The sequence below is a fragment of the Sprattus sprattus genome, assembly GCF_963457725.1.
Source record: "Sprattus sprattus genome assembly, chromosome: 6".
Lineage (NCBI taxonomy): Eukaryota > Metazoa > Chordata > Actinopteri > Clupeiformes > Clupeidae > Sprattus > Sprattus sprattus.
The window spans coordinates 17,251,799-17,277,961 of NC_137925.1; the positions used below are offsets into that span (position 1 = coordinate 17,251,799).

At 41.7% G+C, this 26,163-nt stretch overlaps 4 protein-coding genes across 4 annotated transcripts; all 4 read left to right on the plus strand.

Annotated features, from left to right (window-relative positions):
- Window positions 1-1,007: 1,007 nt before the first annotated feature.
- On the plus strand, window positions 1,008-6,847 carry LOC308367038 (protocadherin gamma-A3-like; the record flags this gene model as incomplete). The annotated part of the gene is made up of 4 exons (XM_080840862.1): window positions 1,008-1,098; window positions 1,753-1,808; window positions 5,483-6,517; window positions 6,824-6,847. 4 exons carry the CDS (start codon window positions 1,008-1,010, stop codon window positions 6,845-6,847), a joined length of 1,206 nt encoding a protein of 401 aa, XP_080696988.1.
- Window positions 6,848-7,103: 256 nt separating this feature from the next.
- LOC308367039 (protocadherin gamma-A2-like) lies at window positions 7,104-13,112 on the plus strand (the record flags this gene model as incomplete). Its single annotated transcript, XM_080840863.1, has 3 exons — window positions 7,104-9,318; window positions 12,597-12,787; window positions 13,089-13,112. The coding sequence occupies 3 exons, from the start codon at window positions 7,104-7,106 to the stop codon at window positions 13,110-13,112; spliced, it is 2,430 nt and encodes an 809-aa protein (XP_080696989.1).
- Window positions 13,113-14,394: 1,282 nt separating this feature from the next.
- LOC308367040 (protocadherin gamma-A7-like) lies at window positions 14,395-19,318 on the plus strand (the record flags this gene model as incomplete). The annotated part of the gene is made up of 3 exons (XM_080840864.1): window positions 14,395-14,679; window positions 17,907-18,989; window positions 19,295-19,318. 3 exons carry the CDS (start codon window positions 14,395-14,397, stop codon window positions 19,316-19,318), a joined length of 1,392 nt encoding a protein of 463 aa, XP_080696990.1.
- Window positions 19,319-19,573: 255 nt separating this feature from the next.
- On the plus strand, window positions 19,574-25,714 carry LOC308367041 (protocadherin gamma-A5-like; the record flags this gene model as incomplete). The annotated part of the gene is made up of 2 exons (XM_080840865.1): window positions 19,574-19,780; window positions 23,504-25,714. 2 exons carry the CDS (start codon window positions 19,574-19,576, stop codon window positions 25,712-25,714), a joined length of 2,418 nt encoding a protein of 805 aa, XP_080696991.1.
- Between the last annotated feature and the right edge of the window lie 449 nt (window positions 25,715-26,163).

Here is a 26,163-nt window from a genome sequence, read left to right on the forward strand (position 1 = left end):
CACTGATATCACATTCAAATTTTGCTGCTAAGGCCTACTCCAACTGCATATTGGTTAATACTGCATTACTAACTTTGGTGGTTGTGTTTGATTACTTTACTTTGCATTGCGTTGACTTAAAATAGAACTGGTGTCTGACATTCTTCGTTTGGACTCTAAGTGCCGCTGTTGAACAAGGAACGTTGATTTGCCATGTCTTGTCTGTCAGTTCATTTGTAGCCCCTCCTATACTCTCGGATAGAAAGAATCCATTTATTTTCATACAAGGCGTGGATACAGATAACCTGCTGTCGAAACCAAATGACATTGTACATTTTGCGCTCCAACTAAATCTCCGTTTCATACGATCGTTCTACGAATGTCGTGGATTTAAAGAGGGCTTTTGCTTCATTGGAAATTGGATTACAATGTTCGGAAAGGATTTACTACAATTTACGTGTGTTGAGCCTTCAGGATGGTCACTGCATTGGCGAGTACTGTTTTGTATATTGTGTTTATCTCATGTTACAAATGGACAGATCCGTTATTCTATTCCGGAGGAAATGAAGAAAGGGTCGCTGATTGGTAACGTGGCACAAGACCTCGGGATAGATTTGAGAAGACTTCGGCAAGGTCGAGCTCGTATCGTCAGCGAGGAAAGCATTCAGTACACGGAGCTTAAAACAGACAAAGGAATACTCGTTGTAAATGAAAGAATAGACCGAGAGCAGTTATGCGGCGACATCACTCCCTGCAGTTTCAGCTTCGAAATCATTCTAGAGAATCCGATGGAACTGCATCGTGTTATCATCGAAATTCTCGACGTTAACGACCATTCCCCTACCTTCCAGAATGCAAACTTAAAATTTGAGATCAGCGAGTCGGCCACTCTCGGTTCTCGCTTTGTTTTAGAAAGTGCAGATGATCCAGATGTTGGTTTAAATGCCTTACAGAAATATACATTAACAGAAAATAGTAATTTTATCATAAAAGAGCATGCAAACCCAGATGGTAGTAAATATGCCGAGATGGTTCTTCAAAATGCCTTAGATCGAGAGAAGCATCCACGCCTGTCTTTAAAGCTGATTGCTGTGGATGGGGGAAATCCGCAGAGGTCTGGTACTGCCAGTATAGACATTACAGTGTTGGATGTGAATGATAATGCGCCCGTATTTAATCAAACCGTTTATAGGGGTTCTGTGATGGAAAATTCGCCAAAAGGGACCCACGTCACAACCGTAAACGCGTCAGATGCAGATAGTGGGTTGAATGGCCAGATAACTTATTACTTTTCAAAAGTGAGAGGTAATGTTGCAGATATTTTCCATATAGACGAGAGTACAGGAGCTGTGTCTGTTTTTGGTCACATCGATTATGAGAAGGACAAGCGATATGAAATAAGAGTGGAGGCGAAAGATCAAGGCGGACTCACAGATTCTAGCAAAGTTGTCATTGAGGTAATTGATGTAAATGACAATAAACCGATAATTAATGTCATGTCTTTTTCGAACAGCTTGTCTGAGGATGCGCCACCAGGTACAACTATCGCGATATTGAATGTCAAAGATTTAGACTCTGAGAAAAATGGCCACGTCAACTGTGCCATAAATAATAAAATGCCATTTAAAATTGAGTCATCGCTGTCTAATTATTACAATTTGATTACGGATGCTCACTTTGATCGCGAGACGGCACAAGAATACAACATAACCGTAACGGCTACTGACTCTGGTGCTCCGCCACTGTCAAGCTTTACCAATCTACTTCTGAAAGTTTCAGACATTAACGATAACGCTCCTGTCTTCGAAAGAAGCCTATACACGGCCTATGTAACCGAGAATAACTCACCTGGCGTGTCTGTATTTAGTGTGTTCGCAAAGGATTTAGACTCTAATCAAAATGCAAGAATATCATATTTTTTAGAAGAAACACAAATCAGCACATCCCCAATGTCATCCTTTTTCTCAATCAACTCCGAAACGGGTGTTCTCCATGCAGTTCGTTCATTTGATTATGAACAAATAAAACAGCTCACGTTTTTTGTAAAAGCGCAGGACGGAGGCTCCCCTCCTTTAAGTAGCAATACTACTGTACAGATTTTAATCCGTGACCAAAATGACAATGCACCTCAGGTTTTGTATCCAGTGCAAACTAGTAGCTCGGTAGTGGCTGAAATGGTGTCTCGTTCAGCAGATGTGGGCTATTTGGTCACTAAAGTAGTGGCTGTTGATGTGGACTCCGGGCAGAATGCCTGGCTCTCATATAAACTGCTGAAAGCAACAGACAGGGCGCTGTTTGAAGTGGGCGCTCAGAATGGAGAAATACGGACTATCAGACAAGTCACAGATAAAGATCCCGTGAAACAAAAGCTCACTGTTGTAGTGGAGGACAATGGACAGCCAGCACGTTCAGCTACAGTGAATGTTAATGTGGCTTTGGCTGACAGCTTTCCTGAAGTGCTCTCGGAGTTCACTGACTTCCAGCAGGACAAGGAGTACAACGACAACCTGACTTTCTATCTGGTCCTAGCCTTGGCCGTTGTTTCATTCCTTTTTATAACTTCTCTTGTGGCTATTATATCAGTGAAAGTTTATAGATGGAGGCAGTCACGGATGTGCTACCAATCCAATCTCCCGGTCATCCCATACTATCCACCGCGTTACCCAGATGGCACAGGAACTCTTCAGCACGTGTATAATTATGACGTATATAAGACTAATGATTCTAGAAAAAGTGACTTTAAGTTCGGCAGACCCGATAGTCAAAATGTGTTGATAATGGACCCCGGCGCTACGGCAACTATTCAGCGGGTTTACAGCGAGAGAAACATCCTGGATGAGCCTGATTCACCAGACGAGGTGAGTAATGGTGCTTCATGAACAGCTGCTTGCTGTTACATATTCGAATACTGAATTTGGCATGGCCAATGACTTTTGTGTGATATTACTCTGACCAAATATGACACACTCATACTGTACGCACACCAATTCGTTTGTTTTCATGGGACAGTGGTAATTTTCAGCACCATGGACAGAGGTAGATGTGTTATGTGATCGCAGCAGGTTTTTTTTTTTTTTTTTTTAATGGGTGACTTTTCTTTTCTCTTTTCCTTCTCTTCTCTTCTCTTCTCTTCTTTTCTTTTCTTTTCTTTTCTTTTCTTTTCTTTTCTTTTCTCTTCTCTTCTCTTCTCTTCTCTTCTCTTCTCTTCTCTTCTCTTCTCTTCTCTTCTCTTCTCTTCTCTTCTCTTCTCTTCTCTTCTCACTATCTCTGTGTATGTGTGTGTGTGTGTGTGTGTGTGTGTGTGTGTGTGTGTGTCTGAGAGAGAGAGAGAGAGAGAGAGAGAGAGAGAGAGAGATGGAAGAGGAGATTTCTTTCCTGTCTTGCAAAATACCTCTTAGGCTCCAACCACAAACTAAACAAACGTAGTGTTCTCAGCTTTGTTGATGAGGTGTACAGCCAACTAGCAGAAGAGAGCAATTCACTTTTCCTTTTTCCTCAGCTTTTCAAGTTATTCTCCATGTAATTACCCTGAGGGTGTATGAATTACACATCATAACTCAAAATATATTTTAGATTCAAAATAATTAAAATTGCAAATGACTTTAAGTATTAGTCAAAACATTTCAGCTCTACTGAAAGTTTGCTGGGAAACGATTTTATCAACTCCTAAATCTATAGCCATGCTTTTTTATATATCATGTCTGTATCCGATGAGCTTAAATTTGATTCTATAAAATATGGACTACATTATGTCTTCTTTATCTTTAGTGAGAAGACTACTACCTCGTTTATTTTACATTCTGTATAGTGTAGAAACAAGTGCGTAATCGTGGTTTCCATTGTACATTTAAAGCTGGAATGTCTCACTTTGGACTCTGAGTGACGCTGTTTATCATGAGATATATTTTGTAGGAGAGGAGGTCCGTTAGTAATCGGTAGATCCTCCCCTAACATTGCGCTCTGGGATGTGTGAGGTAGCCTCGTTTCTTTATGCGTCTCTAAAGGACTTCGTATGACGGAGGTTGTTTGGACTTATGGTGGATTTTTGTCATCTTTATTTTTTGGTAAAACGTTTGGTGGGATTTTCTTAAGGATTACCATGGCCACTAAGGAAGGACGTAGGCGTTCACACATTGACGGGTCTATCTTTATTCGAAAGCATTGGCAAGTAATATTGTTGTTGGCGAGCTGTTGTGATAGTATTGGCGCACAGATTCGTTATTCTATTCCAGAAGAGATGAAGGTCGGTTCGCTTATTGGGAATGTTGCTCAAGACCTGGGACTTGATTTGAAAAGGCTTCGATCGGGCCGTGCCCGTATCGTCAGTGGAGAAAGCATACAGTACACAGAGCTGAAGTCAGACAAAGGGATTCTAGTTGTGAGCGAGAGGATAGACCGAGAGCAGCTATGCGGTGAAATCACCCCATGTAGCTTCAGTTTTGAAATAATCCTAGAAAATCCAATGGAACTACACCAGGTCACAGTTGAGATCTTAGATGTAAATGATAATGCGCCAGTATTTCGGAAGACTGAAGTCAATTTTGAGATAAGCGAAGCAGCTACTCTTGGTTCACGTTTTGTGCTGGGTAGTGCCGATGATCCTGACGTCGGAATAAATGCTCTTCAGAATTACGTTCTTTCTCCAAATGCTTATTTTGTTTTAAAAGATCAGTCGAATCCAGATGGGAGTAAATATGCAGAAATGGTTCTTCAGAAAGCTTTAGACAGAGAAGAAAATCCACGCCTTTCTTTAAAGCTAACAGCAGTGGATGGCGGAAATCCGCAGAGATCTGGCACTGTAAATATAGATATCACAGTACTAGATAATAATGACAATGTCCCCGTGTTTAATCAGACCATGTATAAATCGACAGTGATGGAAAATGCACTGAGAGGTACTTATGTGACGACAGTTAATGCAACTGATGCTGATGCCGGTTCTAATGGATTGATAGTGTACTCGTTTAGTGATCTGAAGAAGGATTTAAAAGAAATATTTAGCATTGACGAGTCCACAGGCACAATTTCAGTCGTCGGAGCGATTGACTTTGAACAAAATAAACGGTATGAAATAAGAGTTGATGCAAAAGACCAAGGAGGATTTACTGGTACTAGTAAGGTTATCATAGAAGTTTTAGATATTAATGATAATGCGCCAGTTATGAACGTCATGTCTTTTTCTAGTCCTGTGTCCGAGGATTCTCCGATAGGGACGACAATAGCTATAATAAACGTCAAAGATGCTGATTCAGGTAACAATGGTCAGGTTACATGCTCCATAGACAGAAGTCTTCCTTTCGATATCAAATCGTCTCTAGCAAACTATTATACTCTAGTCACAGCCGCGTTATTTGACCGCGAAACATTGTCTGAGTACAATATCACCGTAACTGCAGTCGACTCCGGATCATCCCCACTCTCTACTGTCCAGACTCTGCGTTTAACGCTGTCTGACGTCAATGACAACGCACCCATTTTCGAGCAGAAAACGTATTCAGTGTATATAATGGAAAATAACTCTCCCGGTTTGTCCATTTTCACAGTAAAGGCGAGGGACTCGGATTCGAATCAAAATGCCAGAATATCCTATTACTTAGATGAAAAGCAGAGTGATGGAACTTCGGTATCTACTTATTTATCTATAAATTCCGAAACTGGGGTTTTGCATGCAGTGCGTTCATTTGACTTTGAGCAAATTAAGCAACTAATCTTCATTGTGAAAGCACAAGACGGTGGCTCCCCTCCTCTAAGTAGCAATGCCACTCTTAACTTAATCATCCGGGATCAAAATGACAATGCGCCTCAGATTCTGTATCCGATACAAACTAGTGGATCGCTCGTGGCTGAAATTGTGCCTCGTTCAGCAGATATGGGCTACCTCGTCACCAAGGTGGTCGCTGTTGATGTGGACTCTGGACAGAATGCCTGGCTCTCATACAAACTACAGAAAGCAACAGAGAGAGCGCTGTTTGAGGTAGGCGCCCAGAATGGAGAAATAAGAACTATTCGTCAAATTACTGACAAAGATGCTGTTAAGCAGAAGCTCACTGTTGTAGTCGAGGACAACGGACAGCCCTCTCGCTCAGCTACAGTCAGTGTTAACGTAGCTTTAGCGGACAGCTTCCCAGAAGTCCTCTCGGAGTTCACTGACATGACGCATGACAAAGAGTACAACGAGAACCTCACATTTTATTTAGTCCTGGCTTTAGCCGTCGTGTCTTTTCTTTTTATTGTGTCCATCATTTCAATACTGTCAGTAAAGTGCTACAGATGGAGACGTGAGCAGATGTTCTATAAATCGAACGGCAATCTCCCAGTCATTCCGTATTACCCACCACTTTACGCAGACGTCGGAGGCACGGGTACTTTGCAGCACGTTTATAATTATGAGGTCTGTAGAACAATGGACTCCAGGAAAAGTGATCTCAATTACGCCAGACCTTGTAGTGAGAGTATCATAAGCCTGGACACGTGCGGAAAAGATACACTCCCACATGCCAACAGGGAGAGACTGGCCATGGATGATGCAGGCAACCAGGTGAGCTTCATATCTTTACTTGGGAACTTGTGTGTTTTTTATCCTGTGTATTTAATGAAGAACTTCACCCAAAAATGTTGCAATAGTTCAAATCGCAATTAGTTTCAAAAAATATTGTTTATAGACTTTAGAAAACTAAATGTACTTAATTCAGCTTTAACTTTCCAGTCTAACGCCCTCTCAGGTTGCTAGCCATGGTGCTGAAAGCCCACATTGCAATATAGTAAGACAGCTGAAGAACTTATTTGGCATTCGTTTGCGACTACATGTCATATCAGAGTACCTAATTTGTTACTTTACATGCAGTACAACACATTGGTCTGCAAGTGACGCTGTTGGTTAATATGTTAAGAGGACTTTTGAACTGAATAAGGGCTATAACTCCTCCGTCCCTGAATAAATACGGATGACAAAGCTGTTCGGAAAACACGACGACATTCGCTGAAAGTATTTGCTATAAACCCATATCATTGGAGAGCTTACTTGATTTCTTGTGATTTTGGACAGTATACCTTCTTGCTTGGGGAATATTTCGATATTGCCGTTCATTTTCAAGGATTCTTTTGAGCTCTAATACCCAAAGAAAATGTCAGACAGGACAATGGCTTGGCAAGTACTGTTGTTTGTTTCTCTCTCTGGTCTCAGCAGCGTGCATGGGCAAATAGTTTACTCAGTCCCCGAAGAGATGACGAAAGGCTCTGTAGTCGGAAACATAGCACAGGATTTAGGTTTGGATGTGAAAAGACTTAAATCAGGGAAAGTTCGCATTTATACTGGAGACGGAACTGAATACGTAGAGCTTATGGCAGAAAAGGGGATCCTTCTTATCAAAGAGAGGATAGACCGCGAAGCCCTGTGTGGCCAGACAACACCATGCGCACTTCATTTCCAAATAATATTAGAAAATCCTATGGAATTTTATAGTGTTACAGTTGAGATTACGGACATTAATGATAATACACCCATTTTTCCGGTGGAGGAAATGGCGTTCGAGATAAGCGAGTCTTCTCCGCTCGGTGCAAGATTTACGCTGGAAAAAGCTATAGATAGTGATGTTGGAATCAATGGCCTTCAAGGCTACGCCCTAAAGCCAAGTGATGTATTTGAATTGGAGACACAAACCCATTCCGATGACACCAAAAGTGTTGTCATGATTTTGAAAAGATCTCTAGATCGAGAGAAAGAAGACCGTTTATATTTACTCTTGACTGCTACTGATGGAGGCGATCCGCAGATGTCAGGGACAGTGCAGCTACGTATTTCGGTATTAGATGCCAATGACAACTCGCCGATTTGTTCTCAGAGAGTATATAAATCAAGCGTTTTAGAAAATGCCCCAAAAGGCACAGTGCTAACCACTGTCCACGCTTCTGATGCCGATGAAGGGTTGAATGGCAGAGTAGCATACACACTGTCGAATCCTGCCGGTGACATGGCTGGATTATTTAAAATAGACGATACTACTGGTGTACTGAAATTGATAGGAGATACAGATTATGAGAAAATCAAACGCTATCAAATTGATGTCCTGGCCAAAGATCACGGAGGTCTCTCAGATACATGTAAGGTGATTATTGATGTCCTCGACGCAAACGATAACAGTCCAATATTAAATGTCATGTCCAAGTCGTCATCAATACCGGAAAACTCCAAATCCGGTACCGTTGTTAGTATTCTTAATATTCAGGACCCAGACTCGGGGGAGAATGGCAATGTTCAGTGTACTATAAATGAAAATATGCCATTTGTATTGAAGACTTCGTCAAACAATTTCCACAGTTTAGTTACTGACGGTGAATTAGATCGAGAGAGAGATTCAACATATAACATCTCTGTGACCTGCTCTGATGAAGGCGTGCCCTCTCTCTCCAGCAGCGTCACTCTCTCCCTACAGATATCAGACGTTAATGATAACGCACCCGTGTTTGAAAGGAGCAGCTATGAAGCCTCTATTCCAGAAAATAACTCACCTGGCCTCTCCATTTTTACAGTAAAAGCAATCGATATGGATTTTAATCAAAATGCCCGAGTTTCGTATATGTTGGAGCAATCCTCTTTGAATGGGGTAATAGTCTCCTCGTATGTGTCCGTTAATGCTGAGAGTGGTGTCATTCATGCCGTGCGCACTTTTGATTACGAACAGATAAAGAATTTTAATTTCCATGTCAAAGCACAAGATGGAGGATCTCCTCCGTTAAGTACGAATGTTAGTGTTAAAATAAACATTCAAGATCAGAACGATAATGCACCTCAGATTCTGTACCCAGTGCAAACTAGTGGCTCACTGGTAGCTGAAATTGTCCCTCGTTCAGCAGACGTCGGCTATCTTGTCAGTAAAGTGGTGGCTGTTGATGTAGATTCTGGTCAGAATGCCTGGTTGTCTTATAAGCTGCGGAAAGGGTCAGACAGAGCTCTATTTGAGGTTGGCGCACAGAATGGAGAAATAAGAACTATACGTCAGGTAACTGATAAAGATGCTGTGAAACAAAAACTCACTATCGTTGTGGAGGACAACGGACAGCCCTCTCGCTCTGCTACAGTCAATGTCAACGTGGCTGTGGCGGACAGCTTTCCTGAAATACTCTCGGAGTTTACTGACTTTACGCACGACAAGGAGTACAACGACAATCTGACTTTCTATTTAGTCCTGGCCCTCGCTGTGGTTTCATTTCTATTCATCGTGTCCATAATAGCCATACTGTCGGTGAAGTGCTACAGATGGAGACGTGAGCAGATGTTTTATAAGTCCAATGGGAATCTACCGGTAATTCCTTATTACCCACCTCTTTATGCGGACGTTGGTGCCACGGGGACCATGCAGCATCTTCATAGTTATGAAGTTTATGGAACAACTGACTCTAGAATGAGCGATGTAAAATGTCGTAGACCTTGCAATGAAAGTATTGTTAGCCTGGATGCCAGTGGGACACTTACACTCCCTCATCCCAATTCAGAGAAACTCCTCATGGATGATCAGGTGAGTTGTATTGCTTTTGTAAGCCATTAGAATGATGTTGACAAGATGTTTTGGAGATTTTTTTATTCAATCAAGAGTTATTTGCATTCTTTAAAACATACATAAATAACTGTTCTGGTACTGTAGGCACACTTATTCGTTTGTTTTCAAGGGACAGCGGTCATTTTCAGCACATGGACAGAGGTAGATGTTTTAGGTGATCTCAACAGGGTTTTGAATGGGTGGTTGGGGATTTTTTCTTCTCTTCTCTTCTCTTCTCTTCTCTTCTCTTCTCTTCTCTTCTCTTCTCTTCTCTTCTCTTCTCTTCTCTTCTCATCTCTTTTCTCTTCTCTTCTCTTCTCTCTCTCTGCGTTTGTGTGTGTGTGTCAGAGAGAGATTGATGGAAGAGAAAAGAGTCAAAATATTTCACAATTGTATCAACTCCTAAATCTATAGCCATGCTATTTTATATATCATGTCTACATGCAATGAGCTTAAGTTTGATTCTATAAAATATGGACAATGCATTATTTATTATTTATCATTAGTGAAAAGACTACGACTTCGTCTATATTATATTCTGTAGTGTGTAGAAACAAGTGTGTAATCGTGGTTTCCACATTTTAAATTGAAAGCTGGAATGTCTAACTTTGGACTCTGAGTGCCGCTGTTGATCATGAGATATATTTTGTACGAGAGGGGGCTGTCGGTAATTGGTAGGTCCTCCCCTAACATTGCGCTCTGGGATGTGTGAGGTATAGCCTCGTTTCTTTATACGTCTCTAACGGACTGCTCGTATGACGGAGATTGTTTGGACTTATGGTCAATCATTATTTTTTGGTAAAACGTTCGGTGGGATTTTCTAAAGGATTATCATGGCCACTAAGGAAGGATGTAAGCGTTCACACATTGACGGGTCCATCTTTATTCGAAAGCACTGGCAAGTAATATTGTTGTTGGCGAGCTTTTGTGATAGTATTGGCGCACAGATTCGTTTTTCTATTCCGGAGGAGATGAAGGTCGGTTCGCTTATTGGGAATGTTGCTCAAGACTTGGGACTTGATTTGAAAAGGCTTCGATCGGGCCGTGCCCGTATCGTCACTGGAGAAAGCATACAGTACACAGAGCTGAAGTCAGACAAAGGGATTCTAGTAGTGAGCGAGAGGATAGACCGAGAGCAGCTATGCGGTGAAATCACCCCGTGCAGCTTCAGTTTTGAAATCATTCTAGAAAATCCAATGGAACTACACCAGGTCACAGTTGAAATCCTAGATATAAATGATAATGCACCAGTATTTCGGAAAACTGAAATTCATTTTGAGATCAGCGAAGCAGCTACTCTTGGCTCGCGTTTTGTGCTGGGCAGTGCCGATGATCCTGACGTCGGAAAAAATGCTCTTCAGAATTACGTTCTTTCTCCAAACGCTCATTTTGTTTTAAAAGAGCAGTCGAATCCAGATGGGAGTAAATATGCAGAAATGGTTCTTCAGAAAGCTTTAGACAGAGAAGAGAATCCACGCCTTTCTTTAAAATTATTAGCAGTGGACGGCGGAAATCCACAGAGATCTGGCACTGTAAATATAGATGTCACCGTACTAGATGCTAATGATAATGTCCCCGTGTTTAATCAGACCGTGTATAAATCGACAGTGATGGAAAATGCACCGAGAGGTACTTATGTGACGACAGTTAATGCAACTGATGCTGATGCCGGTTCTAATGGATTGATAGTGTACTCGTTTAGTGACATGAAGGAGGATTTAAAAGAAATATTTAGCATTGACGAGTCCACAGGCACAATTTCTGTCGTCGGGGCGATCGACTTTGAACAAAATAAACGGTATGAAATAAGAGTTGAAGCAAAAGATCATGGAGGATTCACTGGCACTAGTAAGGTTATTATAGAAGTTATAGATATTAATGATAATGCGCCAGTTATGAACGTCATGTCTTTTTCTAGTCCTGTGACCGAAGATTCTCCCATTGGGACGACAATAGCTATAATAAACGTAAAAGATGCTGATTCTGGTAACAATGGCCAGGTTACATGCTCCATAGACAGAAGTCTTCCCTTCGATATCAAATCGTCTCTAGCAAACTATTATACTCTAGTCACAGCCGCGTTATTTGACCGCGAAACATTGTCTGAGTACAATATCACCGTAACTGCAGTTGACTCCGGATCATCCCCACTCTCTACTGTAAAGACTCTGCGTCTAACGCTGTCTGACGTCAATGACAACGCACCCATTTTCGAGCAGAAAATGTATTCAGTGTATATAATGGAAAATAACTCTCCCGGGTTGTCCATTTTTACAGTGAAGGCGAGGGACTCAGATGCGAATCAAAATGCCAGAATATCATATTACTTAGATGAAAAGCAGAGTGATGGAACTTCGGTATCTACTTATTTATCTATAAATTCTGAATCTGGGGTTTTGCATGCAGTGCGTTCATTTGACTTTGAGCAAATTAAGCAACTCAGCTTTATTGTGAAAGCACAAGACGGTGGCTCCCCTCCTCTAAGTAGCAATGCCACTCTTAACTTAATTATCCGAGATCAAAATGACAATGCGCCCCAGATTCTATATCCTATACAAACTAGTGGATCCCTCGTGGCTGAAATTGTGCCTCGTTCAGCAGATATGGGCTACCTCGTCACCAAGGTGGTCGCTGTTGATGTGGACTCTGGACAGAATGCCTGGCTCTCATACAAACTTCAGAAAGCAACAGAGAGAGCGCTGTTTGAGGTAGGCGCCCAGAATGGAGAAATAAGAACTATTCGTCAAATTACTGACAAAGATGCTGTTAAGCAGAAGCTCACTGTTGTAGTCGAGGACAACGGACAGCCCTGTCGCTCAGCTACAGTCAGTGTTAACGTAGCTTTGGCGGACAGCTTTCCTGAAGTACTGTCGGAGTTCACTGACATGACGCATGACAAAGAGTACAACGAGAACCTCACATTTTATTTAGTCCTGGCTTTAGCCGTCGTGTCTTTTCTTTTTATTGTGTCCATCATCTCAATACTGTCAGTGAAATGCTACAGATGGAGACGTGAGCAGATATTCTATAAATCGAACGGCAATCTCCCAGTCATTCCATATTATCCACCACTTTACGCAGACGTCGGAGGCACGGGTACTTTGCAGCACGTCTATAATTATGAGGTGTGTAGAACAATGGACTCAAGGAAAAGTGATCTGAATTACGCCAGACCTTGTAGTGAGAGTATCATAAGCCTGGACACGTGCGGAAAAGATACACTCCCACATGCCAACAGGGAGAGACTGGCCATGGATGATGCCGGCAACCAGGTGAGCTTCATATCTTTACTTGGAAACTGTTTTTTTATCCTGTGTATTTAATAATGAACTTCACCCACCAATGCTGCAATAGTTCAAATTGCAATTAGTTTCAAAAAATATTTTGTACAGACTTTAGAAAACTAAATGTACTTAACTCAGCTTTAACTTTCCAGTCTAACAACCACTCAGGTTGCTATCCATGGTGCTGAAAGCCCACATTGCAATATAGTAAGACAGTTGAACTTATTTGGCATTCTTTTGCGACTATATGTCATACATCATAGTACCTAATTTGTTACTTTACATGCAGTACAACACATTGGTCTGCAAGTGACGCTGTTGGTTAATATGTTAAGAGGAATTTTGAACTGAATAAGGGCTATACCTCCTCCTTCCCTGCATAAATAGGGATGACAAAGCTGTGCGCAAAACACGACGACATTTGCCGAAAGTATTCGCTATAAACCTATATCATTGGATAGCTTACTTGGTTTCTTGTCATTTTGGACGGTATACCTTTTTACTTGGGGAATATTTCGATGTTCATTTTCGAGGATTCTATTTTGCCTTAATACCCAGAGATAATGCCGGACAGGACAATGGCTTGGCAAGTACTGTTGTTTGTTTCTCTCTCTGGTCTCAGCACCGTGCAGGGGCAAATTGTTTACTCAGTCCCCGAAGAGATGACGAAAGGCTCTGTAGTCGGAAACATAGCACAGGATTTAGGTTTGGATGTGAAAAGACTTAAATCAGGGAAAGCTCGCATTTATACTGGAGACGAAACTGAATACGTAGAGCTTATGGCAGAAAAGGGGATCCTTCTTGTCAAAGAGAGGATAGACCGCGAAGCCCTGTGTGGCCAGACAACACCATGCGCTCTTCATTTCCAAATAATATTAGAAAATCCTATGGAATTCTATAGTGTTACAGTTCAGATCACGGACATCAATGATAATGCACCCATTTTTTCAGTGGAGGAAATTACGTTTGAAATAAGCGAGTCTTCTTTCCTCGGTGCAAGATTTACGCTGGAAAAAGCTATAGATAATGATGTTGGAATCAATGGCCTCCAAGGCTACGCCCTAAAGCCAAGTGATATATTTGAATTGGAAACACAAACTCATTCCGATTACACCAAAAGTGTTGTAATGATTTTGAAAAGATCTTTAGATCGAGAGAAAGAAGACCGTTTATCTTTACTCTTGACTGCTACTGATGGAGGCGATCCGCAGATGTCTGGGACAGTGCAGATACGTATTTCGGTACTAGATGCCAATGATAACGCCCCGATTTGTTCCCAAAAAGTGTATAAATCAAGCGTTTTAGAAAATGCTCCAAAAGGCACAGTTCTAACTACTGTCCATTCTTCTGATGCCGATGAAGGGTTGAATGGCAGGGTGACATACACACTGTCGAAGCCTGTCGGCGACATGGCTGGATTATTTAAAATAGACGATACTACTGGTGTACTGAAATTGATAGGAGGCACAGATTATGAGAAAATCAAACACTATCAAATTGATGTCCTGGCGAAAGATCACGGAGGCCACTCAGATACATGTAAGGTGATTATTGATGTAATCGACGCAAACGATAACAGTCCAATCTTAAATGTCATGTCCAAGTCGTCATCAATACCGGAAAACTCTAAATCCGGTACCGTTGTTAGTATTCTTAATATTCAAGACCCAGACTCGGGGGAGAATGGCAATGTTCAGTGTACTATAAATGAAAATATGCCATTTGTCTTGAAGACTACGTCAAACAATTTCTACAGTTTAGTTACTGACGGTGAATTAGATCGAGAGAGAGATTCAACATATAACATCTCTGTGACCTGCTCTGATGAAGGCGTGCCCTCTCTCTCCAGCAGCGTCACTCTCTCCCTACAGATATCAGATGTGAATGATAACGCACCCGTGTTTGAAAGGAGCAGGTATGAAGCCTCCATTCCCGAAAACAACTCACCTGGCCTCTCCATTTTCACAGTAAAAGCAATCGATATGGATTTTAATCAAAATGCCCGAGTGTCTTATATGTTGGAGGAATCCTCTGTGAATGGGGTAATAGTCTCCTCTTATGTGTCCGTTAATGCTGAGAGTGGAGTCATTCATGCCGTGCGCACTTTTGATTACGAACAGATAAAGAATTTTAATTTCTATGTCAAAGCACAAGATGGAGGATCTCCTCCGTTAAGCACGAATGTTAGTGTTAAAATAAACATTCAAGATCAGAACGATAATGCACCTCAGATTCTGTACCCAGTGCAGACTAGTGGCTCACTGGTAGCTGAAATTGTCCCTCGTTCAGCAGACGTCGGCTATCTTGTCAGTAAAGTGGTGGCTGTTGATGTAGATTCTGGTCAGAATGCCTGGTTGTCTTATAAGCTGCGGAAAGGGTCAGACAGAGCTCTATTTGAGGTTAGCGCACAGAATGGAGAAATAAGAACTATACGTCAGGTAACTGATAAAGATGCTGTGAAACAAAAACTCACTATCGTTGTGGAGGACAACGGACAGCCCTCTCGCTCTGCTACAGTCAATGTCAACGTGGCTGTTGCGGACAGCTTTCCTGAAATACTCTCGGAGTTTACTGACTTTACGCACGACAAGGAGTACAACGACAATCTGACTTTTTATTTAGTTCTGGCGCTCGCTGTGGTTTCATTTCTATTCATCGTGTCCATAATAGCCATACTGTCGGTGAAGTGCTACAGATGGAGACGTGAGCAGATGTTTTATAAGTCCAATGGGAATCTACCGGTTATTCCTTATTACCCACCTCTTTATGCGGACGTTGGTGCCACGGGGACCATGCAGCATCTTCATAGTTATGAAGTTTATGGAACAACTGACTCTAGGAGGAGCGATTTAAAGTGTCGTAGACCTTGCAATGAAAGTATTGTTAGCCTGGATGCCAGTGGGACACTTACACTCCCGCATCCCAATTCAGAGAAACTCCTCATGGATGATCAGGTGAGTTGTATTGCTTTTGTAAGCCATTAGAATGATTTTGATATGATGTTTTGTAGATTTTTTTATTCAATCAAGAGTTATTTGCATTCTTTAAAGCATACACAAATAACTGTTCTGGTACTGTAGGCACACTTATTCGTTTGTTTTCAAGGGACAGCGGTCATTTTCAGCACATGGACAGAGGTATATGTTTTAGGTGATCTCAGCAGGGTTTTGAATGGGTGGTTGGGGATTTTCTCTTCTCTTCTCTTCTCTTTTCTCTTCTCTTCTCTTCTCTTCTCTTCTCTCTCTCTGCGTGTGTGTTTGTGTCAGAGAGAGATTGATGGAAGAGAAAAGAGTCAAAATATTTCACAATTGTATCAACTCCTAAATCTATAGCCATGCTATTTTAAATATCATATCTACATGCAATGAGCTTAAGTTTGATTCTATAAAATATGGACTATGCATTATTTATTATTTATCATTAGTGAAAAGACTACGACTTCGTCTATATTATATTCTGTAGTGTGTAGAAACAAGTGTGTAATCGTGGTTTCCACATTTTAAATTGAAAGCTGGAATGTCTAACTTTGGACTCTGAGTGCCGCTGTTGATCATGAGATATATTTTGTACGAGAGGGGGCTGTCGGTAATTGGTAGGTCCTCCCCTAACATTGCGCTCTGGGATGTGTGAGGTATAGCATCGTTTCTTTATACGTCTCTAACGGACTGTTCGTATGACGGAGATTGTTTGGACTTATGGTCAATCATTATTTTTTGGTAAAACGTTCGGTGGGATTTTCTAAAGGATTATCATGGCCACTAAGGAAGGACGTAAGCGTTCACACATTGACGGGTCCATCTTTATTCGAAAGCACTGGCAAGTAATATTGTTATTGGCGAGCTTTTGTGATAGTATTGGCGCACAGATTCGTTTTTCTATTCCGGAGGAGATGAAGGTCGGTTCGCTTATTGGGAATGTTGCTCAAGACTTGGGACTTGATTTGAAAAGGCTTCGATCGGGCCGTGCCCGTATCGTCACTGGAGAAAGCATACAGTACACAGAGCTGAAGTCAGACAAAGGGATTCTAGTTGTGAGCGAGAGGATAGACCGAGAGCAGTTATGCGGTAAAATCACCCCGTGCAGCTTCAGTTTTGAAATAATTCTAGAAAATCCAATGGAACTACACCAGGTCACAGTTGAGATCTTAGATATAAATGATAATGCGCCCGTATTTCGGAAAACTGAAATCAATTTTGAGATAAGTGAAGCAGCTACTCTTGGTTCGCGTTTTGTGCTGGGTACTGCCGATGATCCTGACGTCGGAATAAATGCTCTTCAGAATTACGTTCTTTCTCCAAATGCTTATTTTGTTTTAAAAGATCAGTCGAATCCAGATGGTAGAAAATATGCAGAAATGGTTCTTCAGAAAGCTTTAGACAGAGAAGAGAATCCTCGCCTTTCTTTAAAGCTAACAGCAGTGGATGGCGGAAATCCACAGAGATCTGGCACTGTAAATATAGATGTCACAGTACTAGATGCTAATGATAATGTCCCCGTGTTTAACCAGACCATGTATAAATCGACTGTGATGGAATTTGCACCGAGAGGTACTTTTGTGACGACAGTTAATGCAACTGATGCTGATACTGGCTCTTATGGATTAATAGTGTACTCGTTTAGTGATCTAGAGGAGGATTTAAAAGAAATATTTAGCATTGACGAGTCCACAGGCACAATTTCAGTCGTCGGAGCGATCGACTTTGAACAAAATAAACGGTATGAAATAAGAGTTGAAGCGAAAGACCATGGAGGATTCACTGGCACTAGTAAGGTTATTATAGAAGTTATAGATATTAATGATAATGCGCCACTTATGAACGTCATGTCTTTTTCTAGTCCTGTGTCCGAGGATTCTCCCATAGGGACGACAATAGCTATAATAAACGTAAAAGATGCTGATTCTGGTAACAATGGTCAGGTTACATGTTCCATAGACAGAGGTCTTCCTTTCGATATCAAATCGTCTCTGGCAAACTATTATACTCTAGTCACAGCCGCGTTATTTGACCGCGAAACATTGTCTGAGTACAATATCACCGTAACTGCAGTCGACTCCGGATCATCCCCACTCTCTACTGTCCAGACTCTGCGTCTAACGCTGTCTGACGTCAATGATAACGCACCCATTTTCGAGTCGCAAATGTATTCAGTGTATATAATGGAAAATAACTCTCCCGGGTTGTCCATTTTTACAGTGAAGGCGAGGGACTCAGATGCGAATCAAAATGCCAGAATATCATATTACTTAGATGAAAAGCAGAGTGATGGAACTTCGGTATCTACTTATTTATCTATAAATTCTGAATCTGGGGTTTTGCATGCAGTGCGTTCATTTGACTTTGAGCAAATTAAGCAACTCAGCTTCATTGTGAAAGCACAAGACGGTGGCTCCCCTCCTCTAAATAGCAATACCACTCTTAACTTAATCATCCGGGATCAAAATGACAATGCGCCTCAGATTCTGTATCCCATACAAACTAGTGGATCCCTCGTGGCTGAAATTGTGCCTCGTTCAGCAGATATGGGCTACCTCGTCACCAAAGTGGTCGCTGTTGATGTGGACTCTGGACAGAATGCCTGGCTCTCATACAAACTACAGAAAGCAACAGAGAGAGCGCTGTTTGAGGTGGGCGCTCAGAATGGAGAAATAAGAACTATTCGTCAAATTACTGACAAAGATGCTGTTAAGCAGAAGCTCACTGTTGTAGTCGAGGACAACGGACAGCCCTCTCGCTCAGCTACAGTCAGTGTTAAAGTAGCTTTGGCGGACAGCTTCCCTGAAGTACTCTCGGAGTTCGCTGACATGACGCATGACAAAGAGTACAACGAGAACCTCACATTTTATTTAGTCCTGGCTTTAGCCGTAGTGTCATTTCTTTTTATTGTGTCCATCATTTCAATACTGTCAGTGAAATGCTACAGATGGAGACGTGAGCAGATGTTCTATAAATCGAACGGCAATCTCCCAGTCATTCCATATTATCCACCACTTTACGCAGACGTCGGGGGCACGGGTACTTTGCAGCACGTCTATAATTATGAGGTGTGTAGAACAATGGACTCAAGGAAAAGTGATCTGAATTACGCCAGACCTTGTAGTGAGAGTATCATAAGCCTGGACACGTGCGGAAAAGATACACTCCCACATGCCAACAGGGAGAGACTGGCCATGGATGATGCCGGCAACCAGGTGAGCTTCATATCTTTACTTGGAAACTGTTTTTTTATCCTGTGTATTTAATAATGAACTTCACCCACCAATGCTGCAATAGTTCAAATTGCAATTAGTTTCAAAAAATATTTTGTACAGACTTTAGAAAACTAAATGTACTTAACTCAGCTTTAACTTTCCAGTCTAACGCCCTCTCAGGTTGCTATCCATGGTGCTGAAAGCCCACATTGCAATATAGTAAGACAGTTGAAGAAGTTATTTGGCATTCGTTTGCGACTATGACATGTCATATCAGAGTACCTCATTTGTTACTTTACATGCAGTACAACACATTGGTCTGCAAGTGACGCTGTTGGTTAATATGTTAAGAGGAACTGAATTTTGAACTGAATATGGGCTATGCCTCCTCCGCCCCTGCATAAATAGGGATGACAAAGCTGTGCGCAAAACACGACGACATTCGCGGAAAGTATTCGCTGTAAACTCATATCATTGGATAGCTTATTTGGTTTCTTGTCATTTTGGACGGTGAACCTTTTTACTAGGGGAATATTTCGATGTTCATTTTCGAGGATTCTATTTTGCCTTAATACCCAGAGAAAATGTCGGACAGGACAATGGCTTGGCAAGTACTGTTGTTTGTTTCTCTCTCTGGTCTCAGCAGCGTGCATGGGCAAATTGTTTACTCAGTCCCCGAAGAGATGACGAAAGGCTCTGTAGTCGGAAACATAGCACAGGATTTAGGTTTGGATGTGAAAAGACTTAAATCAGGGAAAGCTCGCATTTATACTGGAGACGGAACTGAATACGTAGAGCTTATGGCAGAAAAGGGGATCCTTCTTATCAAAGAGAGGATAGACCGCGAAGCCCTGTGTGGCCAGACAACACCATGCGCGCTTCATTTCCAAATAATATTAGAAAATCCTATGGAATTTTACAGTATTACAGTTCAGATCACGGACATTAATGATAATGCACCCATTTTTCCTGTGGAGGAAATGACGTTCAAGATAAGCGAGTCTTCTCCGCTCGGTGCAAGATTTACGCTGGAAAAAGCTATAGATAGTGATGTTGGAATCAATGGCCTTCAAGGCTACGCCCTAAAGCCAATTGATGTATTTGAATTGGAAACACAAACTCTTTCCGATAACACCAAAAGTGTTGTCATGATATTGAAAAGGTCCCTAGATCGCGAGAAAGAAGACCGTTTATCTTTACTGTTGACTGCTACTGATGGAGGCGATCCGCAGATGTCTGGGACAGTGCAGATACGTATTGCGGTACTAGATGCCAATGATAACGCGCCGATTTGTTCTCAAAGAGTATATACATCAAGCGTTTTAGAAAATTCTCCAAAAGACACGGAGCTCACCACTGTCCACGCTTCTGATGCCGATGAAGGGTTGAATGGCAGAGTAACGTACACACTGTCGAAGCCTGTCGGTGACATGACTGGATTTTTTAAAATAGACGATACTACTGGTGTACTCAAATTGATAGGAGACACAGATTATGAGAAAATCAAACACTATCAAATTGATGTCCTGGCCCAAGATCACGGAGGCCACTCAGATACATGTAAGGTGATTATTGATGTAATCGACGCAAACGATAACAGTCCAATATTAAATGTCATGTCCAAGTCGTCATCAATACCGGAAAACTCTAATTCCGGTACCGTTGTTAGTATTCTTAATATTCAGGACCCAGACTCGGGGGAGAATGGCAATGTTCAGTGTACTATAAATGAAAATATGCCATTTGTCTTGAAGACTACGTCAAACAATTTCTACAGTTTAGTTACAGACGGTGAATTAGATCGAGAAAGAGATTCAACATATAACATCACTGTGACCTGCTCTGATGAAGGCGTGCCCTCTCTCTCCAGCAGCGTCACTCTCTCCCTACAGATATCAGATGTGAATGATAACGCACCCGTGTTTGAAAAGAGCAGCTATGAAGCCTCCATTCCAGAAAACAACTCACCTGGCCTCTCTATTTTCACAGTAAAAGCAATAGATATGGATTTTAATCAAAATGCCCGATTGTCTTATATGTTGGAGGAATCCTCTTTGAATGGGGTAGCAGTCTCCTCTTATGTGTCCGTTAATGCTGAGAGTGGAGTCATTCATGCCGTGCGCACTTTTGATTACGAACAGATAAAGCATTTTAATTTCCATGTCAAAGCACAAGATGGAGGATCTCCTCCGTTAAGTACGAATGTTAGTTTTAGAATAAACATTCAAGACCAGAACGATAATGCACCTCAGATTCTGTACCCAGTGCAAACTAGTGGCTCACTGGTAGCTGAAATTGTCCCTCGTTCAGCAGACGTCGGCTATCTTGTCAGTAAAGTGGTGGCTGTTGATGTAGATTCTGGTCAGAATGCCTGGTTGACTTATAAGCTGCGGAAAGGGTCAGACAGAGCTCTATTTGAGGTTGGCGCACAGAATGGAGAAATAAGAACTATACGTCAGGTAACTGATAAAGATGCTGTGAAACAAAAACTCACTATCGTTGTGGAGGACAACGGACAGCCCTCTCGCTCTGCTACAGTCAATGTCAACGTGGCTGTGGCGGACAGCTTTCCTGAAATACTCTCGGAGTTTACTGACTTTACGCACGACAAGGAGTACAACGACAATCTGACTTTCTATTTAGTCCTGGCCCTCGCTGTGGTTTCATTTCTATTCATCGTGTCCATAATAGCCATACTGTCGGTGAAGTGCTACAGATGGAGACGTGAGCAGATGTTTTATAAGTCCAATGGGAATCTACCGGTTATTCCTTATTACCCACCTCTTTATGCGGACGTTGGTGCCACGGGGACCATGCAGCATCTTCATAGTTATGAAGTTTATGGAACAACTGACTCTAGGAGGAGCGATGTCAAATGTCGTAGACCTTGCAATGAAAGTATTGTTAGCCTGGATGCCAGTGGGACACTTACACTCCCGCATCCCAATTCAGAGAAACTCCTCATGGATGATCAGGTGAGTTGTATTGCTTTTGTAAGCCATTCGAATGATGTTGATATGATGTTTTGGACATGTTTGTATTAAATCAATATTTATTATCATTCTTGAAAACATATCTAAAATTACTGCTCTGGTAGATTTTTATGTTTCGGTCGCCGAGTCTGGCTCTGAAACGGTGAAAGATCATTCGGTTATATTCTGAATATTTGTTTGATGTTGTCGTTAACACTCATTCGATTTTGACGTATGGATTGAGTAAAGGACAACTGGGGACATGGCGTGTTCCTTATTCATGTGTGGCAGGATTGTGTGGCACTATTGGCTAAGCTCTGTGCTCAGTAGCCCAGTGTCTGTGCTGTCTGAACTGGCTAATTGAATCTTCAATTGATTTGTGCTGTTCACGAAGCAATGTAGTAGTAGGGCTGGTGTTGCAGTGGTTGTGCAATTCGGACTCAGAGCGCCGCTGTTGGTTCATATGTTGCAATTCAGTCCAGACGTGCGTTGCACCTCCTCTGTCAATATGAATATATTTCGAAGAGGAAAGGTTCGGCTGGCAAACGTTTTGAATATAAAGACTACCAATTTGCTCTTTGTGTCGATTCAACACAGTCTGTTAACACTAGGCGGCTATTGAGAGCTATTGGAGGATTTTAATCACGGATTTCTGTTTTATTTCATTCATCGCAGGAAAATATCGGATAGAACAATGGCATGGCAAGTATTGCCCCTTTTCTATGTAGTATACCTCAACTCAGTCTATGGACAGGTCAGTTACTCAATATCTGTTCCATCAGTGACAAGCGTGTTTGTTTTGGCTGTTAAGAACATGGTTGTCCTGCACTGACCAATTAGTAATGCTGCATCACATTTTTTTTTGCTTCTTTGTTGTCCTGATGCCTTACCTTATACACGAAATGACAATCTAAATCTCTTTAATACCGAAAGGGTTCTACCAATTTATCAAACACTGCAAAATAATTTAGTTTATTTGAAAACCAATTGTGTTTTCATTGCAATATACTATTTTAATGCATGTGTTTTTCTACATGTGCAAGAATGTCTACCATTTCTGCAGTTCAGCTGGTTAAACTCAGAGTGACGCTGTTGGTTAGTCTGTGAATATCCTTTATTATAATTCCAGTGCTACCTCCCCCTTTATCAAGCAACACAAGGGTGACTGCACATAACAGATAAAGAAAGACTGCGAATGGATGTACTGAGGGGTTCTCTTCCATTCTGAGGACTATATGTGCGCCATATTTATTTCTTTGTCTTGCGAGTATCACACTGCATGAACACCGCCGCTCTTAACGGATTATTGTGATTTATTTCTGTTCTGGAATGGAAATGTCAAACAAAACAAAACCATGGCAAGTACTCGTTTTTATTTCAGTCATCTTTGTAGGTTTAGTGACAGGGCAAGTGAGCTATTCGATTCCGGAGGAGATGACGACAGGCTCTTTGGTCGGAAACTTGGCTCAAGATTTAGGTTTAGATCCGAAAAGATTGAAATCAGGTAACGCTCGTATTTATACAAGAGACAGTGGTGAATACATTGGTCTGAATAAAGACAGAGGCGTCCTTCTAATCAAAGACAGGATTGACCGAGAAGCCTTATGTGGGCAGACTACGCCCTGTGCTCTGCATTTTCAGGTCATTTTGGAAAGCCCTATGGAATTTTATAGTGTTACCGTGGAGATAACCGATATTAATGATAATCCCCCGCACTTTGAAAAAGACGAAGTGTTTTTTAAAATTAGTGAATCGGCCACAAATGGTGCAAAATTTGTGCTGGAGAGAGCAATGGATTTAGATGTTGGCGTTAATAGCCTTCAAGGATATTCTCTCACGCCTTCGGAAAATTTCATTCTCAAATTATTACCTCAAGAAGACGGAAGTAAAAATGTTGAAATGGTTCTACAAAAACCCTTAGATCGAGAAAAACAAGACCAGATTTCGTTAGTATTGACGGCTGTAGATGGGGGTAATCCGCAGTTATCTGGCACGGCACAAATACGTATCAGTGTCTTGGATGCCAACGATAACGCACCTGTTTTTACGCAAGCTGCGTACAAGGCTGTTATCACGGAAAATGCCCCAAGAGGCACATTAATGACCACTGTCAGCGCCTCTGATTTAGACCAAGGTCCTTATGGCAAAGTGACTTATTCAATAAGTAACACGCTGGATGATGTTAGACAGTTATTTGGAATAAATGAATACAGCGGCGAAGTAACTCTGATTGGCAGTGTTGATTACGAAAAGGCTCGTCATTATCAAATTAATGTAAGAGCAAGCGACCAGGGGGGTCTTACAGATTCATGTAAAATTTTAGTTGATGTTTTGGACACAAATGATAATGCACCAAGTATAAGTATAATGTCGAAATCAAATGTAATATCAGAAGACTCAACGCAAGGTACAGCTGTTTCCATATTAAACGTCCAAGACCTAGACTCTGGAGAAAATGGCAAAGTCAGATGTGCGATTAATGAAAACATACCATTTTCTTTGAAAACAACGTCCAGTGACTTCTTCAGTTTGGTAACCGATGATGAATTAGATCGCGAGAGAAATTCAGGGTATAATATCACTGTGACATGCTCTGATGAAGGCGTGCCCTCGCTTTCCAGCAGCGCCACTCTGACCTTACAAATATCAGACGTAAATGATAATGCGCCTTTGTTTGAAAAGAGCGAATATGTCGCATCTGTTCTGGAAAACAATTCCCCAGGCCTGTCTATATTCACGGTAAAAGCCAGGGACGTGGATTGGAACCAAAATGCCCGTGTTTCCTATATACTGGAAGAATCCTCGATAAGTGGTGTGTCCGTCTCCTCTTACGTTTCTGTTAATGCCGAGAGCGGAGTTGTTCATGCAGTGCGGTCTTTTGATTTCGAGCAATTGAAGGATTTTACTTTCTACATCAGAGCACAAGATGGAGGTTCCCCTCCACTTAGCGGTAATGTCAGTGTTAAAATATTTATCCAAGACCAGAACGATAATTCGCCTCAGGTGCTGTATCCAGTACAGACCAGTGGCTCGCTGGTGGCTGAAATGGTGCCTCGTTCAGCAGATGTGGGCTATCTGGTCACTAAAGTAGTTGCTGTTGATGTGGACTCCGGACAGAATGCTTGGCTCTCATATAAACTACTGAAAGCAACCGACAGGGCCATATTTGAAGTGGGCGCACAGAATGGAGAAATAAGAACTATTCGCCAAGTCACTGATAAAGATGCTGTGAAGCAGAAGCTCACTGTTGTAGTAGAGGACAACGGACAGCCCTCTCGCTCAGCTACAGTTAATGTCAATGTGGCTTTGGCTGACAGTTTCCCTGAAGTCCTTTCGGAGTTTTCAGATTTTACGCACGACAAGGATAACAACGATACGTTGACTTTTTTTCTCGTCTTGGCATTGGCGGTGGTTTCATTTCTCTTTATCGTGTCCATCATAGCCATACTGTCAGTGAAGTGCTACAGATGGAGACGTGAGCGGATGTTTTATAAATCCAATGGCCATCTCCCAGTCATTCCATATTATCCACCACTTTACGGCGACTCAGTGGGCACGGGAACTCTACAGCACGTTTATAATTACGAAGTGTGCAGGACAACTGACTCGCGAAAGAGTGATTTGAAATATGGACGACCTTACACTGAAAGCATCATTAGTCTGGACACCAATGGAGTACAGACATTACCTCATGCGGATATGGAAACACTGGTCAGCGATGACTCCAAAAATCAGGTATGGAGTATCAATTGATCGAGCATATTATACGTTTTTTAACTTTGCTTAAACTTAAAGACATATCATTTCTGTGATGTGCAACAACAACAATATGAATGAATCAACTGAACATTTGATTATTACATGTTAAAGGTTTATTTTATACTGTGCTCTCATATCCCATTGTACTTGGTCGCTGATCATGGTCCTGAAATATGGGTACATGGTGCTGAACAATATGCTGATCACAAAAGCCTGTGGGGGATGTTTGGGAAATACTGCGGAGCCTTAATTAAGTTATTTACCTTCAAACCGTCTCTCTCTTTCTCTCTATACACACACACACACACACACACACACATAGACACACACACACACACACATCACTCTCTCTCTCTCTCTCTCTCTCACACTCACACACACACACACAATCTTACATATATCAGTGAGTGTGTAGTACTTCATGAAATGTGTTCAATGTATAA